Source organism: Folsomia candida, unplaced genomic scaffold, assembly GCF_002217175.1.
Source record: "Folsomia candida strain VU population unplaced genomic scaffold, ASM221717v1 Fcan01_Sc032, whole genome shotgun sequence".
NCBI classification, from domain to species: Eukaryota; Metazoa; Arthropoda; class Collembola; order Entomobryomorpha; family Isotomidae; genus Folsomia; species Folsomia candida.
This window is the reverse complement of record NW_019091224.1, coordinates 1,408,902-1,423,639: the sequence shown is the minus strand read 5'-3', so window position 1 is coordinate 1,423,639 and position 14,738 is coordinate 1,408,902. Positions and strand designations below refer to the sequence as shown.

At 36.5% G+C, this 14,738-nt stretch overlaps 2 protein-coding genes across 2 annotated transcripts in view; one reads left to right on the top strand and one right to left on the bottom strand.

The window, feature by feature from the left end:
- Positions 1-9,746, top strand: part of LOC110860427 — a 75,671-nt gene extending 65,925 nt beyond the window's left edge. Inside the window, exons 10-16 of the mRNA XM_035860384.1 lie at positions 262-781; positions 1,263-1,580; positions 2,308-2,482; positions 3,081-3,181; positions 6,326-6,520; positions 6,939-7,196; positions 7,782-9,746. Coding sequence (XP_035716277.1) covers positions 262-781; positions 1,263-1,580; positions 2,308-2,482; positions 3,081-3,181; positions 6,326-6,520; positions 6,939-7,196; positions 7,782-7,967 — 1,753 coding nt within the window. The 3' untranslated portion in view covers positions 7,968-9,746. The remainder of the gene's footprint in view (positions 1-261; positions 782-1,262; positions 1,581-2,307; positions 2,483-3,080; positions 3,182-6,325; positions 6,521-6,938; positions 7,197-7,781) is intronic.
- A 3,221-nt stretch (positions 9,747-12,967) lies between these two features.
- Positions 12,968-14,738, bottom strand: part of LOC110860426 (vacuolar protein sorting-associated protein 13B) — a 40,088-nt gene continuing 38,317 nt past the window's right edge. Inside the window, exons 40-41 of the mRNA XM_022109456.2 lie at positions 14,293-14,427; positions 12,968-13,927 (exon numbers count right to left, since the gene is read on the bottom strand). Coding sequence (XP_021965148.2) covers positions 13,373-13,927; positions 14,293-14,427 — 690 coding nt within the window. The 3' untranslated portion in view covers positions 12,968-13,372. The remainder of the gene's footprint in view (positions 13,928-14,292; positions 14,428-14,738) is intronic.

Genomic DNA, 14,738 nt, shown 5'->3' with positions numbered 1-14,738 from the left:
ATATTTTATAAATATTAAAAAGACGTCAATATTTCGAGCATGTGAATTTCAATTTCCCTCCAAAATTTCCATTGACAAAAAATTTGGGCATACTCACCTCAACGGTTTTTGGATAAATTTTAGATAAATTTGTTCTCAAACATTCCATACTTCTCCAAGCAAAATAATTTGTCAAATGTTATAAATTCCGCAAATTATGTTGATCTACTCAATTAGCAAATTATCAATTTTTCGAAAACCCAACTAAATTTTCTCTCACAGTCCATCCTCCGCCGTGGCGGGACCTTCCACATCTTCCTCGACATCACCCCCAACCGCGCTGAAAGTCTCCATGACAACATCCGGCGCCATGGCGACGGTAATGTCCTCACCGACAAAAACCGTCAACCCGGCCCCGTCGAAACCTCTCGTCAGGAAGCGAATGGGGCTCATGCGCACCATGAGTGACCGCTGTCTCGAGCGCCGCATTACGCCCGCCCTCTTCCGCGCGCAGGGTTTCCTCATGAGTGAAAAATTAGTGGAGGGAAAAGAGCCAGAGAGCGGGGGGCCGAGTGGGGCGTGCGGAGGGGGAGAGTCTTCACCACCCCCGGTTCCCGCCATCCCAGATCCTGCCGCGACCGCGACCAATCTTGCCGCGGCGGGACCATCCACCTCGCGCAAGAGTTCGAGCGACGAAACGGATCCGGAGCAGAGGCAGAAGCTGAGGCAGAAAGAAGCCCTCTGGGACCTCTTTCAGAGCGAGTGCTCCTTTCTCTATGATCATCTCATGGTCCTCAAAAATGTGAGTGGGTGGCGGGAACTTTGAATTTTTTTAGCGGGAGGGAAAAGAAATTAGACAAAATTGCAAGGTTTTCCCATAAAAATGGAGAATGTTTTAGATTGAACTTTTTAAATTTACCGCGTAAATCTAGGGGTAATTTGAACCCCATCATTAACCGCGAAGATTTAAATGTAACAGCTGCAGGAGAAAAAATAGAGAAAATTAGATTTTCTTAAAGAAAAATTTGGTTAAAATTCTACCCCATATTTTATTTAAGCGGTGAATGGTTCAAATTGGGGGATTATGATATTTTACCAAGCTAATCAGTATCAACTTTAGCGGGAGAAAGTATTAATATCCCGATTATCAACTTCCACCACTCTTAAACATTATGGGATTTTTTTTAGATAAAAGCTTTATTAAATTTCTGAAACTTTCTCCCGCTTTCTCTCCCAATTTCCGGAATTTCCCTGATTCCCGAGTTCTTTTTTCAACCTTGTAGGTATTCATGGAACCCTTGAAGCGCATTCAGGTCGAAGGATTTGCCATGTATGCCGAACCAGAACTACTTTTTGGCAACTTGGACGAGCTGTGCGCCGTGACGTATGCGTTTTGCAAGGAATTTATCCACCTGCTTCTCACCCTCACGGATTTGGCGGGATCACTGCCGACGATGCAGGTGTTGGCGAAACTCTTTGAGCCGAGCAGCAAGGCGAGAGCAATGTCGCAAGCCTACCATCGCTACGCACTCAACTACATCAATGCTCTCAACTATTTGGAAACGTTGCGGAGACACGTGGAATTCTGCGATTTCGAAAAGGTAAAAATTATTTTCGGGAACTTTTTTTTTTGAGAAATTTGGAACAAGAAGATAACAAAAACTTGAATTTCTTAGGACGTGGGAATTGTGGGGAGACAAATCGGCGATCTAGTTAATATTTGACCCCGTTATATTCACATTTATGAGCAAAGGACAAAATACTTAGGATAAAAAAACGTACAAAATTTATTTTTCATTTATTTATTTTCTGGCTAAATCGTATTTTTTAAGATTTAATTGAATTGAGATTCAATATTTCGGCGCAGTTTGGAAAGAAAGTACAAAGTATTTGTGACGAAAATATGCAAAAAGACATGTATTTTTTGTCCAATTTTTTACCAAATTTTTTGCAAAAAAATCGCATTTTTTTACCAATTTGTCTCTTTGATTCAAGCATAATTTTTTCCACACTCCTTTTTTTAATTTCACAGTGTCCTAATATTTGTTACACATTTTAGAAAAAAGTGAAATACATGAATTGTCAAATTAACTAATCATAAAAATTATTTGGACACATTTTACCAAATAAAATCTTGAAAATATATGAAAACGAATATTTACTATTTATCCACAAATTTAAAAGTTGCTCAGAAAAACTATTTTTGCAGCCCAAATTTAATAACTTGTGGCTATAAATAAAATAAGGTGAAAATGAGCTTTAAAGAAAAGAGTTTTCCTAAAGATTTTCCAGAAATATAAAAAAGTCATGATTTTTTTGGGGTTTCAGCTTTGCATGAAGGATCCGCGGTGTAAGAAGTTGCAGTTGACGGACCTCCTCGTGTCGCCGGTGCAGCACTTGATGAAGGTCCCCCTCATTCTCAAGGACATTCAAGGACGCACCGCCGAACCCCAGGAAAAAGCACTCATCGTCCAAATACTCGAAATACAGGAAAACTCCATTCGTAAGTTAACTTCAAAATTTGTACTTTTTGTAAAGGCAGTTCTTATAATTTAAGAAAAGTCATGAAATTATTTTTAAATGCATCGAATTATTTCTAAATTTATGCTAAACTTTACAACTTTAAAGAATTATTTTTTAATTTATAAACATATGTATGGAGCATTATTTTTTTTTAATTTTGATCATTATTTTAGAATTTATTAATATGATTAATTAATAATTAATATAAAGTTTAAAAATTGTATTTAAATTTATACAAAATTTGGAGAATTGTTTGTAAATTTATGAAAATTTTGACAAATTTAGAGATTTTTAAATGTTAATAATTGTTTAATAACTTATACAAACTTTGAACAATCATTTCTTAAAAAGACAATTTTACAAGTATTTTTAAGTTCGTCAACATTTTCACAAATCTAAAAAACTATTACGATGAAAAAATCATACTTTCTCAAAAATTTCGATAAACTAAATAGATATATTTTTTAAATTCTGAAATTCATAATTCCACGTTTCGCTGAATAAAATTTATTCAGCAGAAATCGGGAGAAGTCAATAAAGCAAAATTTCTCACTTTTCCCATTTTTTCTTTGCAAAAGGTGAACTAGACGATAAGATGCGTTGGCTGAAGAACTTTGAGCGTCTCCTGGAGATCCAGAGAAACATTGTGTGGCCCTCGATTCTGGAAATGGAGCCCAAGGTGAGTCCCATCCTGAAATCGGAGAGAAAAAAGTGAAAGTGAGGAAAGGTGACAGCTTTCCTTTTTGACGGACAAGTTTGACCCGGGGTCATGACATTTCCACATTTCTTTCCTTATCACCCAGAAAATGGGCTTATTTCCCAGTCAAGATGTCTGTCCAGTCAGGCGTGTCGTAGTAAATATTGATCCTGATTAAGGTTACATTGGGTGACGATTTGATGTGGTTATAGATTTTTAATCTCACTCTACCCCTGTTTAATCTCTTTATACATATATATGCCAATTTGTAAAATGGCATGAATTTCACGAGTTTTGAGACTAATGAAGCTTATCATTCAAAGGTGGCAGCATTCTTCTCACGCATAGATTTGACCCGGGGTCATGAAATTTCCATATTTCTTTCCTTTAATACTACTCAGAAAATTGGTCCATCTCGCCATCCACGCATCTGTCCAGTCGTAATTTTTTTTGGGATCTAATTTTCTTAACAGAAATAGTTTCGTATATACGTAACATCGTCCACATGCTCACAATATATGCGTATTTTTTACAAAGTAGGCTAAATATGCACACCATAGTGTGCAATTTAGGACAAATATATTGCAATTTTATTTGCAATTTTGCAATTTGTTTTTTCATTTTTTTGCAATCTATGACATCGGGGAGAAAGTTGGGTACAAGTTCCCACTTGCAAGAAATAACGGGAAGAAGTGGTTTCTTGCAGGGAATATTTTGGCCTGTAAGAAATGCACGGCGCAAGAAACGACGCCACGCCGCTTAAATACGACATACAGCGCGTGGCCATTCCTTGCACTTTCTCCCAGTTTCTTGCACCTAACATTTCTTCCTTTGCTTTCTTTTCTCGTGCAAAAAATCTAGCAAACCTGCCAGAAACGAGACCCTATTTCCCACCAAACCTCCAATCCTTCATTAAAAATCATACCAAACTCTAACCTCACTTCACAAACCAACCTATTTATTCCTCTCAAAACCCATGCCCCACAAAATTTCCCAGAAAATAAAAACGTGCCAATGAAAACTGACACTTCACTAAAATATGTGTCCCACGAGGGTGATCCAACCTTTCCAGATAAAAATATCTACGTGGCTCGGGCAACCTGAAGTGTAGATAACTTCACCTTTGACGAGTATGCGGTGGACGTGGATGTGTTCATCCCGTAATCCGAGTTTTAGGGAAATGTCAACAGAAAGGATGATGATTCTGACGGGAGTGGAATTTCGTGATCCAATTTTACCCGACTTTTTAAAACCTGCTGCCCGGATTCTGCCCCCATTCCACCGAATTTATGGGATGATTGGGCCAGCCACCTTTTTTATCAGGAAGAACGGCTGGTGTTCGTGAGCAGGGAGCCAAACAAGGCACTGACGGAACAGATTAGCGGAAGCCCAGATAGAGATGTGTTTATTTAGCTCCAGGCGGCCAGACAGACAGACAGACGGACAGACAGACACGGGTGAAATCGAGAGGGAAAAGGATTATCAAAAATTACAGGGTTTCGTTTCCTCAATTTTGCGAGAAAGTCCGATTTTTTTGCCCATTATATATATATTTCTCATTACTTTATAAGTAGATATCCCCATTTTTCACACTAATTTGTCCCATGTTTATCACTGGGTAGTCCGATTCTTCCCCTTAAGTTCATACTTCTATTTGTTTAGTCCCATTTTTCCCACTAATTAGTCCATTTTCAACTTCCGTTTTAGTATTTTTAAGCCAATTTTTCCCGTCATGGGCATCCCATATAGATTTCCCATTATAGATCCTCATCCAATTATACCAGACAAAATTTATCAGATATTCCGATTTTGCCCAGTACATACATACATATTTCTTTTTAACACATCCCCCTTTTTCCCACTCGCCTTTCGCTCATAGAATTTGCAACCCTGTTTATGAAAACGGCCGGTTTTTAGCACCACTACCACCATGATGACTAGACGATTCGCAACCATTAAATTTTTGGCAAGGCAGTTTCCTCTTTTTCGTCCTTTTTGCCTGAGAAATATTTCTGGTTTTCAACTAAACATCCCCATTTTTCACTCTAATTTCTCTCAAAATATTTAATGAAACCTAACGCAACCCTATTTTTCCAATGAAAATGGGCTGTTTTTAGCACCACGATGATAGCTAGACAATTCGCAAACCACTAATTTTTTTTGCGAGAGAGAGAGAGCGCATCTTCTCGTGGGAGTTGAGGGCTCTCAATCATGATGAGGGCGGATTACGTGTCCTCCTCCTCTCATGTCAAGCAAGCCACCGTCCAAGCGGTACTAATTGTGCTCTGGGGTCGGACTTGCCAAGGTGTCACACCATTCTCCGCTCCGCCAACTTCTCAACATGTTTGTCCTCCTCTCACCTGTTGGCTGATTGCACATTATGTAATCCTCCCTCCCGTATCGTCGTAATACACACGCTATTTTTAACACCTCGATATAAAACCGAAAAGTGCACAATTTCCCATTTTTTAAATGAGAAAACATCCCCAGAATGTGGCGGATTTTTCGTAAAATTTTGACAAAATAGTTGAAATTTTATACTATGTAGTTTTCTTGTATTATTTTCATCATTATGGAAAAGTGGGAAACTACCCCAATTTTTTTAAGAGAAAGCATACACAGAATTAAAATTTGAAGAATTTTTATTCAAATTAATGGAAATTAATGGGGTGGACAAAATAATGGAAATTTTAATGTTCTTGTATCCTCATAATACATTTTAGATGTGATGCTTCTACTTCAAAATTAATTTACATGTTTTGAAACTTTGTACATAGAAAGTATCCAGAATCAAATGTGCAAACTTTTTTCAAAGCCAAAATGCTCCAAAACTGACAATTTTTTGGACTGAAAACATCCCCAGAATTGAAATCTACTTCTGTAAAATTTAATCTGCAGAGAAAATTCAACACAGAGAAATTCTGCTTCAGTAAAAACAAAATTCGAAAATTTTCACCACGTGGGTTTTCCTAATTTCACTTTTTTCACCAGAAAAGACACTATAGATAAATTCCAAAAGGTGGGAAATTTTTCACCACGTGGATTTCCATGCTTTCACTTTTTCCAACATTTTTCACCACATGCAAAAAAAATTAATTTCATTTAATTTCTTCTTCATTTTTCTAGACTTGGGTCCCCGACTTTCTGCGCGTGGCGTTGGGGCGACAACCGTGCGACTCGATAATTGTGTCGCCACGTCGTCAGATAATTTACGAGGGGCTGCTGCAACTGTGGGACACTGGGAAGTCCTCCGAGTGTTACGTCATCCTCTTCGATGACATGCTTCTCATCACCAGGAGGAAAAAAGGGCTCAGCAAAAAGGTCAGCCAACTGAAATTTATTAAATTTAGTGGGGGAATAGTATTTCTTAATCTACTTAAATTGGAATTTTTCTAATATAATTAGAAATTGAGTGCAACTAAAATTAGAAATACTAATTACAAATTTGTATTGGCAGGAACAGTGTCAATAGTCTAGAAAACACTATTTTTCCTTAATTTGAATTTTAAAAGTTCCAATTCGTTTTAAAGTAAATTCCCGAGAATAATGGTAACTTCTTGGGAATAATTAAAATCGTTCCGATAGAAATTTTGTTACAAAAAAATCCGTAACCATTTACTGACGAGAACTAGACAATGCCGCACTATTAAAATTCTGTCAAATTAGAATTTTTGTTCTGACAAAGTAGTTCAAAAAATGTTCCCCCAATAAACACTAACTTTTCTGATTTTCTGTGTAGAAATCGTCTCTGACTGAGAACTGGCAGAGCGCGTGTGGAAAGAGTGGTCCGGTGGTGGGGGGCGAGGGGTCGGGGCCGAACCATCGCTACATCGTGTACCGCCAGCCGATCTCGCTGGACCGTTTTTTCATCCACGACATCGCGGACGGGGAGACGAACTCGACGAAGCTGGATTCCTCCTTCGTCCTCGTCAGCTTGAACAGATTCCAACAAATCATTGCCGTCCACACTTTCCAAGCCCCGTCGGACCAGATCAAGGTTAATTACACCACTCCCCTCAAGGGAGATCCCTCAGCGGACGCTCTCAGATTTTGAGAAAAGTTATCACTAATTTAATTGATACGAAATTTGGAAATTAAATGGACACATTTGACCCGAGATATTTGCATCCGATGAGGAGAAAACGTCCAGTAAATCTGAAAAACATAAAAATCTGTTAACTTCAAGGCGCGTTTTCTTCTCCTATGATGCAAATATCTCGACCAAACGTGTCAATCATTTCCTTCGAAAATTTGGTACCAATTAAATTTACCATCATTTGAGACTAATTTTCTCAAAATCTGGTAGTATCTGCTGAGAGGTCTCCATTTTGAGTGACAGGAATTTGAATCCTAATTTTAAAAACGTTTTTAATGCAAAAGTACATACATCTTTTTTCAATATTTTTATAAGTACAAAAAAATTTGGACTTTAGTTACATGTGAAAAAATTTCGAGTTACAAAAAACGTTCATAGATTTTTTCATTTTTTTTTGTGAATAACTTAAAATTTTAATTTCAGAAGTAGAAATAATTGTTTCATTCAGAAATGTAAATTCTTTTTTGTCTCACTTTTCTCTCTTAGAACACGTGGCTGATCAAGCTGAAGTCGACGCAGGACAAGTGGAAGCGGACTCTGCAGACGACCGTATTTCGAGGCGTGAGGTCATCCACGGACTCGGGCCAGAGCAACGTCGCCTCCTCCATTCTCGGACTCGCCCACAACAAATCCTTCCTCCATCGACACAACACCTGCGAATCCTCCAACTAAACCACAAGAGAGCAAAGCGTAAATATTTATTTATTTAGCAATGTCTTAGTTTAGCAAACGTCTCGTCTTACCCCAAATTCTTAATATCGTCACGGGATATCTTTACCCAAAAATTTAAACACATTTTTTCCGGGTTTTCTTAATTTTCTGATGGTCCGCTGTACGTCATGTTCACCTAATTATTCAATTTAACCTCGTGTATTTAAACCCACGTGCTCACCACGTGTTTCTGAAAGATGAGGCAAAAATGAGATTGCAATTTTGCGTTTTTATGACGGGTATCGTTGACCCGTTAATTCAATTTAACGACGTGGTCATCACGTGCTTTTATGATGGACTGCTCTTTTATTCACCTATGTCATATGTATTTAATTTAACCACGTGCATTTAAACCCACGTGTTCACCACGTATTTTTCCGGGGAAGATGAGAATGCCGGAAAAATTGAGATTTAAATTTTGAGTAAAGATATTTTGAGACGATATTATTCTACGTACGTAAGTGCATAATATTTTACTCAATATGTGTATAAAAATAAATAAATACGTGTCAAACCAGAGAGAAAGTCGGAAACTCTCTCTGCATACAATCAAAATGTCCTCCATGGAAAAAAATCGGAAAATTTATATTTATTTTCCTCTCCCTAAAATTTCTGAGATGGGAAAAATACTTTGTCAAAATAGAATATTTTTAGAGTCAGTTCTTTCCGGATTTTTATTTCCAGACGGTTACAACCATAAAAAGATATGAAGCTACAGAGATAAACAGCTGTAAAAACAGCTGTACCTAAACACGTGTTTAGGAAAAAACTAACTTTTTATCACTTTTCAAACTACTTAAATTTTTTTAACCGTGAAAACAATGCATTTTGACTTTCTTAGAATATTTCTTCATACAAAATTCATTCATTATTCTTTCCTTAGAAATTTAAAAACATTATTCAGTTATTCAAAATTAGAAAAAAATCATTATTTATTTATTTATTAATTTAAAATTAAAAAATGTGATATTTATCCATTCAAAAATTTTGAAACAATTATCAATTCATTTTTCATTCATTTACTTATCCTCTATGAACGAGCAAATGAACGTGAACAGGTTATTTCTCGATGTACAGATACATAGATTGTGGCTGTAAAACACCCCTGAAAATCTAAACCCTGGAAAAACAGAGCTAAAAAAATTCCCCATTTTCACCCAGTATTTCACCCATCTCTGCCAAGTCATACATAATTCTACAAAAATTTCCGATAAGCCCTCTGTATTACCGATAAGTAAATATATCTAATTCAATCTACCCTTATTCCTTGACCACATTTACCATTGACTGAGCGTCACAGAAATATTCTAGAAAAATTCTAACCGTACCAAAAAACCAATCAAAAACCTGAAATTATTAAGAAAAAATATAAAATTCGATATCAAAACGAATCAAACAATCAGAAAGGAAGTAAAAGACTTGAAAAATTTCCAAAATTTAATCAGTATTTACATAAATAAAAAAAATATCCGTATTATTATTAACAAAAAATCAAGCGTAAAATTAAGCATAATTAATTAATTAATTAAGTACATGTGATACTTTTACTTCCCTTAGAAAAAAATATAGAATTTTCATGTTTTTTTTTTGGTGGGGAAAGTTGGGACGAAAACCAGATTTTAATATAGAAATATCTAAATCTTGATGTAATATTGTACGAATTACTAAATGTTGTTACCTAACTAAATGTTTAAGAAAATAAGAAATATCATTACCGACTTGGTAGTGGGTAGAGAAAAAGGGAGAAAAAGGAGAGAAATTGTAGCATTGTTTAGAGTTAGACTCGGACAAAAAGAGTGGAGAAGTTTACGCTTGCAGAGATTAACTAAAACCAGATTAAAACCTACTTTTCAAACAATGACTCAAAGTTATAAGAGGATTAAAAACAGGGACGGATTTTACGGCCAGAGCGCGGATATGTAGTTATTTCCCATTTTTTTCATTTCGTAACAACCGACAGCGAAATTTTGAGGGTGTGTTCCTTAGTTTTTATAAATTACACAAATTTCCAAATATTTTCACTACATATTTATTGTTAAATTTGTCTAGATTTTCAGAAACATAAAAATTTACAAATATTTCCCCTATTATTAAAAAAATATATACTTTTTGCAAATATTTCAATCATGTGTGATACGAAATTTTTTGCTTAAAGAAATTCGACCACAAAAAATTCAGAACATTAAATTCAAAAATAGAAACGAATTTCTAAAAAAAATACATTTTTCGTATAAATTTCGTAATATTTTGGTGAATTTTAGTAAGTATTTTGATCATTTTTCGTAAACATGTCGGCCATTTTTTTTATATATTTTGGTCATTTTTCGTAAATATTTTGTCGTTTCTTCCCATATTTCAGCCATTTTTCGTAAATAAATACATATCTGCCCTCTGCCCGTAACATACCGCATTGGGAGAGCAGCTTAATACGCCGGGAATCAAATCATTGTTGTTTGGTATACGCTGATTACGTAAATTCTTACTTAAAAAATTCTTGCTGTTCAAATAAAAAATACAGAAATTATCTAATTAATTAATTAATTAATTAACACTTCTTAGCGTTAAGATAAAAAAAAGTTGGGTCAGGATTTACGAGGGAAAAGAGTTGGAGGGAAAAGAAAGCTAAAAATGTCTAATTTTCTAGCGTTATTTTATTACGTGCATGAAACAGGTTACAAACACGTGGGTCGGAATCGGAACGCGAAACTCGGAAGGGAACTCTCTCAGCGGATGCGCTCCGATTTTGAGGAAATTAGTGGAAATCGATTGCAAATTTAATTAGTATGAAATTTGCGAAGACCCGATCTCCCAAATTGGCACGTTTCGCAGGGATATTTGCATCCAAAGAGGAGAAAACCTAACAAGTAAATTTGAAAAGTGTAAAATTTGTCAACTTTTTAAACCACAGATTTAAAATTGACATAGATTATAGATTTTGAGTGAAACTAAATCCTGCTCGTGTTTCTATCGAACCAAAAAAATGGGGCAGAGTGAGACCTATCAAAACCTATGCACATCCAGGGCAATGTGAAATCCAGCGCCAAATTCAAATCGTCAGACACACCCACCAAAATTCTCATTTTCTCCTCTTCGAATGCAAATACCTCCGCCAGACTCGCCAATTTGAAGATCTATTCTTCCCAAATTTCTGCTCGATTCCCCCTAAAATTTCCTCAAAATCGGATCGCATCCCCTGCGAAAGTTCCCTTGTCAATAAGGAAACAAAAAATTGGTGCTGTTTGACAGAAGACAAAAAGAAATCCTCTATTTTGACTCGATCAAAAAAAAGTATACAGAAAAAAATTATTTAGTCGTCCGTGTGTAGAACTTTATTAGCGAGTATGTAAATCTATGTATATGTAAATGAGCCGATGCGTCTGTACCATAATATCGGCGTGGGGGGAGGAGGGGGGTAAAAGTAGGAAAAAATAGTCGTCGTCCCATCCGTGTCGTGATCTCGTCGTCGTCTTCTCTTCTTCTTCTCGTTGTTGTCTAATCGTCATGTTGTCATAATAAAAACGTGTCTAAAAAGTAAGTTCTCATTTGCATGAGGTCCAATTACTTATTTCCATCCCATATGTGCAAAGCCAGGGTTTCGCTGCGTAAAAAGGACCAAATGGACTAATGGAAAAAGTGGGAGAAATGCAAGCTTTTTTAAATATCAAACTGAAATAAGTGCAAAATAATGGAAAAATCTGGGAAAAAAGCCACATTTTTTTACAATTTCTCATCCAACGTAGGAAAATTTGAAAAAATCTGTGGAAAAGCCACATTTTTCTACAATTTCTTGTTCAAAATTGGTGACAAATTGAAAAACGAAAAAAAGTGAGAATAGAAAAATGCACTTTTTTATACCAAAAACATTTTCACTTTTTTATCAAAATGTTCACAAATTTGTGGAGATGACGGATATCAAGTCCTCAAATATTGATTATTTAACAAATCAACTATGTAAATAAGACCGTCATATTTTCCCCGGTAAAACCCATTTATCCCCCTTTTTCCTGGTCAAATTGGCCCTTAAAACCCGGAACCCTGGGAATACATACCTAGATCTGCAGCATCTGAGGTTGTGGCGTGGTGTTTGGTTACTTACTAACGTGGTAATTGAGCTCATCATGATCTGCATCGAGAAATCTCCTCTTCCCGCAGCAAAACCCAAGCTTTTAGCCTAATGAAAAAACTTGCTGCATATGTACAACCAAGGAAGGAAGGGGGCTCATCAGGAGGACGCCGTCCTCGTTGGAGAAAGCAGTCTCTCGAGGCAAACCACTTACTCACACTTTCTCCTCTCCAAAACCAAACCACGTCTTTCTACTCACTCACTTCTCTTCCTCTACCTTCCCATTCTACTAAATAAGATTCTACCTTCCACCTCCAAGATTTCAAGGGAGGAAGTAACCCACAAAAAAATTTGCATAGAAAAGAATACAGTTTCTGCATCGTTTTTGCATTGTTTGTTTATCACGGAATTATCTATCTAACTGCAATTATTTTGACATATTAGTAAACTTGGGATTTTTTTGTGAATTAAGCGACAATTATTTAGCACCATAATTTTTAAATTTGAACGATTTTTTTCTTTCCTTCATTTACACACTTTCTTTCTTCGCTCTAAATATCTGGCTAAAACTACTATTTGATTTATTTATTTATTTATTTACTTATGAAAATACGTTCCCCTTTACAAAGTTTCTTCTTCTCTTCTTGCCTATCTGGAAGACTTCAAGGAAGGAAACCAGATTCCATTATTTATTTATTACGGAGTTACGTCACAATTAATTAGCGGTGTATGCAAATTTGGATAATTTTTTGCACACTTTGACTCAAAATAGATATTCAATCAGAAAACCTACGACTTTTTACTTGCATTCTTCCCCAAAGTTTCTGAACCTTGCCAGGAAAAATAAAAATTAATTTTGCATTTTACCATACAAATAAAACCCCAATTTAACAATCCATTTCGTAATAATACTACTATATATTTATTTATCACAGAGTTAAATGACAATTGCATAGATATTTACCAGTATATATAAATTTGCATGATTTTACATAATTTTTCCACCAGAGAGAGAAATAAAAACCGGCAGATTTTTTAAATCTCACATTAGTTATCACAGAATTAAAGAAACTTGGAATTTGGCTGATTCGTTTTTCATAACATTTTCCCACGTGGTTTTTTACATGACTTATTTTTTCACAATATTTTCCACGTGGTTTTTAGACGATTTTATAAACAGACTTGGAATTTGGCTGATTTTTCTTTCATAATATTTCCCCACGTGTTTTTTAGACGATTTGTTTTTCATAATATTTCCACGTGCTTTTTCCACGTGCTTTTTTCCATCCACGTGCTCCCTCCGTTACACATCCACCCTGAATAACTGCTCCTCCTCGTCCAAATTCCTTTTCAGGGATGCCAACACATTGCGAAACTCTTGCTTATCTTGCGGCGACACGAGAAAGGATCCAATAACTTTTTCATCCTTGTCCCCCCCACTTCCACCCCCCTTCACGTGCGGGGAGATGAATAACGTTTGCATGGAGCCCGCTCCCATTCCCGGCGGCGGGATGACGACATGATTCGCATTCTTGATGAGCGGGTTGGTCGACGAGTTGCTTCCTCCGAAGGCGGTGTACATTTGCGTCGAGGTGGACGCCACGTCTGACCGTGTTTCGAGGAAGGGGAGCTCTTCACTCGGTTCGGGGGAAGAGGGGACGACGAGCAGGTCGAAAGTGTCGCGAGGCGGCTGTGGCGGCGATAAGAGCGTGGTCGTCGAGGATTCCACCGGTGTGAATGGGGCGCCATGTCGGGACGGGGTGGATAAGACGTCTTCCCCCAGAGGAACGATCTTCTTAGCGGAGGAGGACGACGTCACGAAGGAGATGAGACGTTCCGTCGCGAAGCTGGATTCGTCCTGAGGAAAAATAAAGAAAAATTGGTTTAAAATTTTTCAAAAAAGGAAATACATTTTTGCTAAAAATTAACTAGTTTTTTTAACACAAATGTTTGCATAAAACACATCCGTATAGAAAGTAGACAAATTTCCCCCATTCCATCTTCCCAAGGAAGAACACACGTGTTTTCCTTCAGAGAAAAATAATAATCTTTGTATTTTCCACAAAAAATTGATAAATCTCCGATTTTCATTCCTCCTCCAAAAAAAACAAGGATTTTACAAGACACGTGTTTTCCTCAAGAAGAAAAAAATACAAAATTTATCGCACAATTTGTCCCTCTTTTTCCAAAAACGTATACATTTTAGTTGGTGGGTTGACTTACGGTGTGTTTGAGTGGGACGGTTTTGATCTGGAGGAGGGTGCGGTCCTCGTCCTCGTTGTTTTCTTGGCAGGAGAGGAGCGAGAGGGGAAAGTGAGATATCGACATGTCCTCGTTCACATCAATCAAGTACAAATTCTGCAAAGAAAAATTACGAAATTATTCTCCAAAAATGCACATAAAATACGGTAATATTTTGATCTCCCAGAGCTGACAAACACACGAGAATCTACATATTTAGAAGGCATACCAAAATACGGAACAAATTAAACTTTTTATCCTTCTCAAAGTACTGCATTTTTGCGAAATCGCGACATTTTTTCATAAAAACATTGGAAAAGTAAATTTCATCGCAAAATGCGCATTTTCATTCCTTCGCAGACATTCGATGTACATAGATTCTCGTCTTTTTGTCCCCCTCAAAAAATAAGTCAAAATTTTGTGTGTTT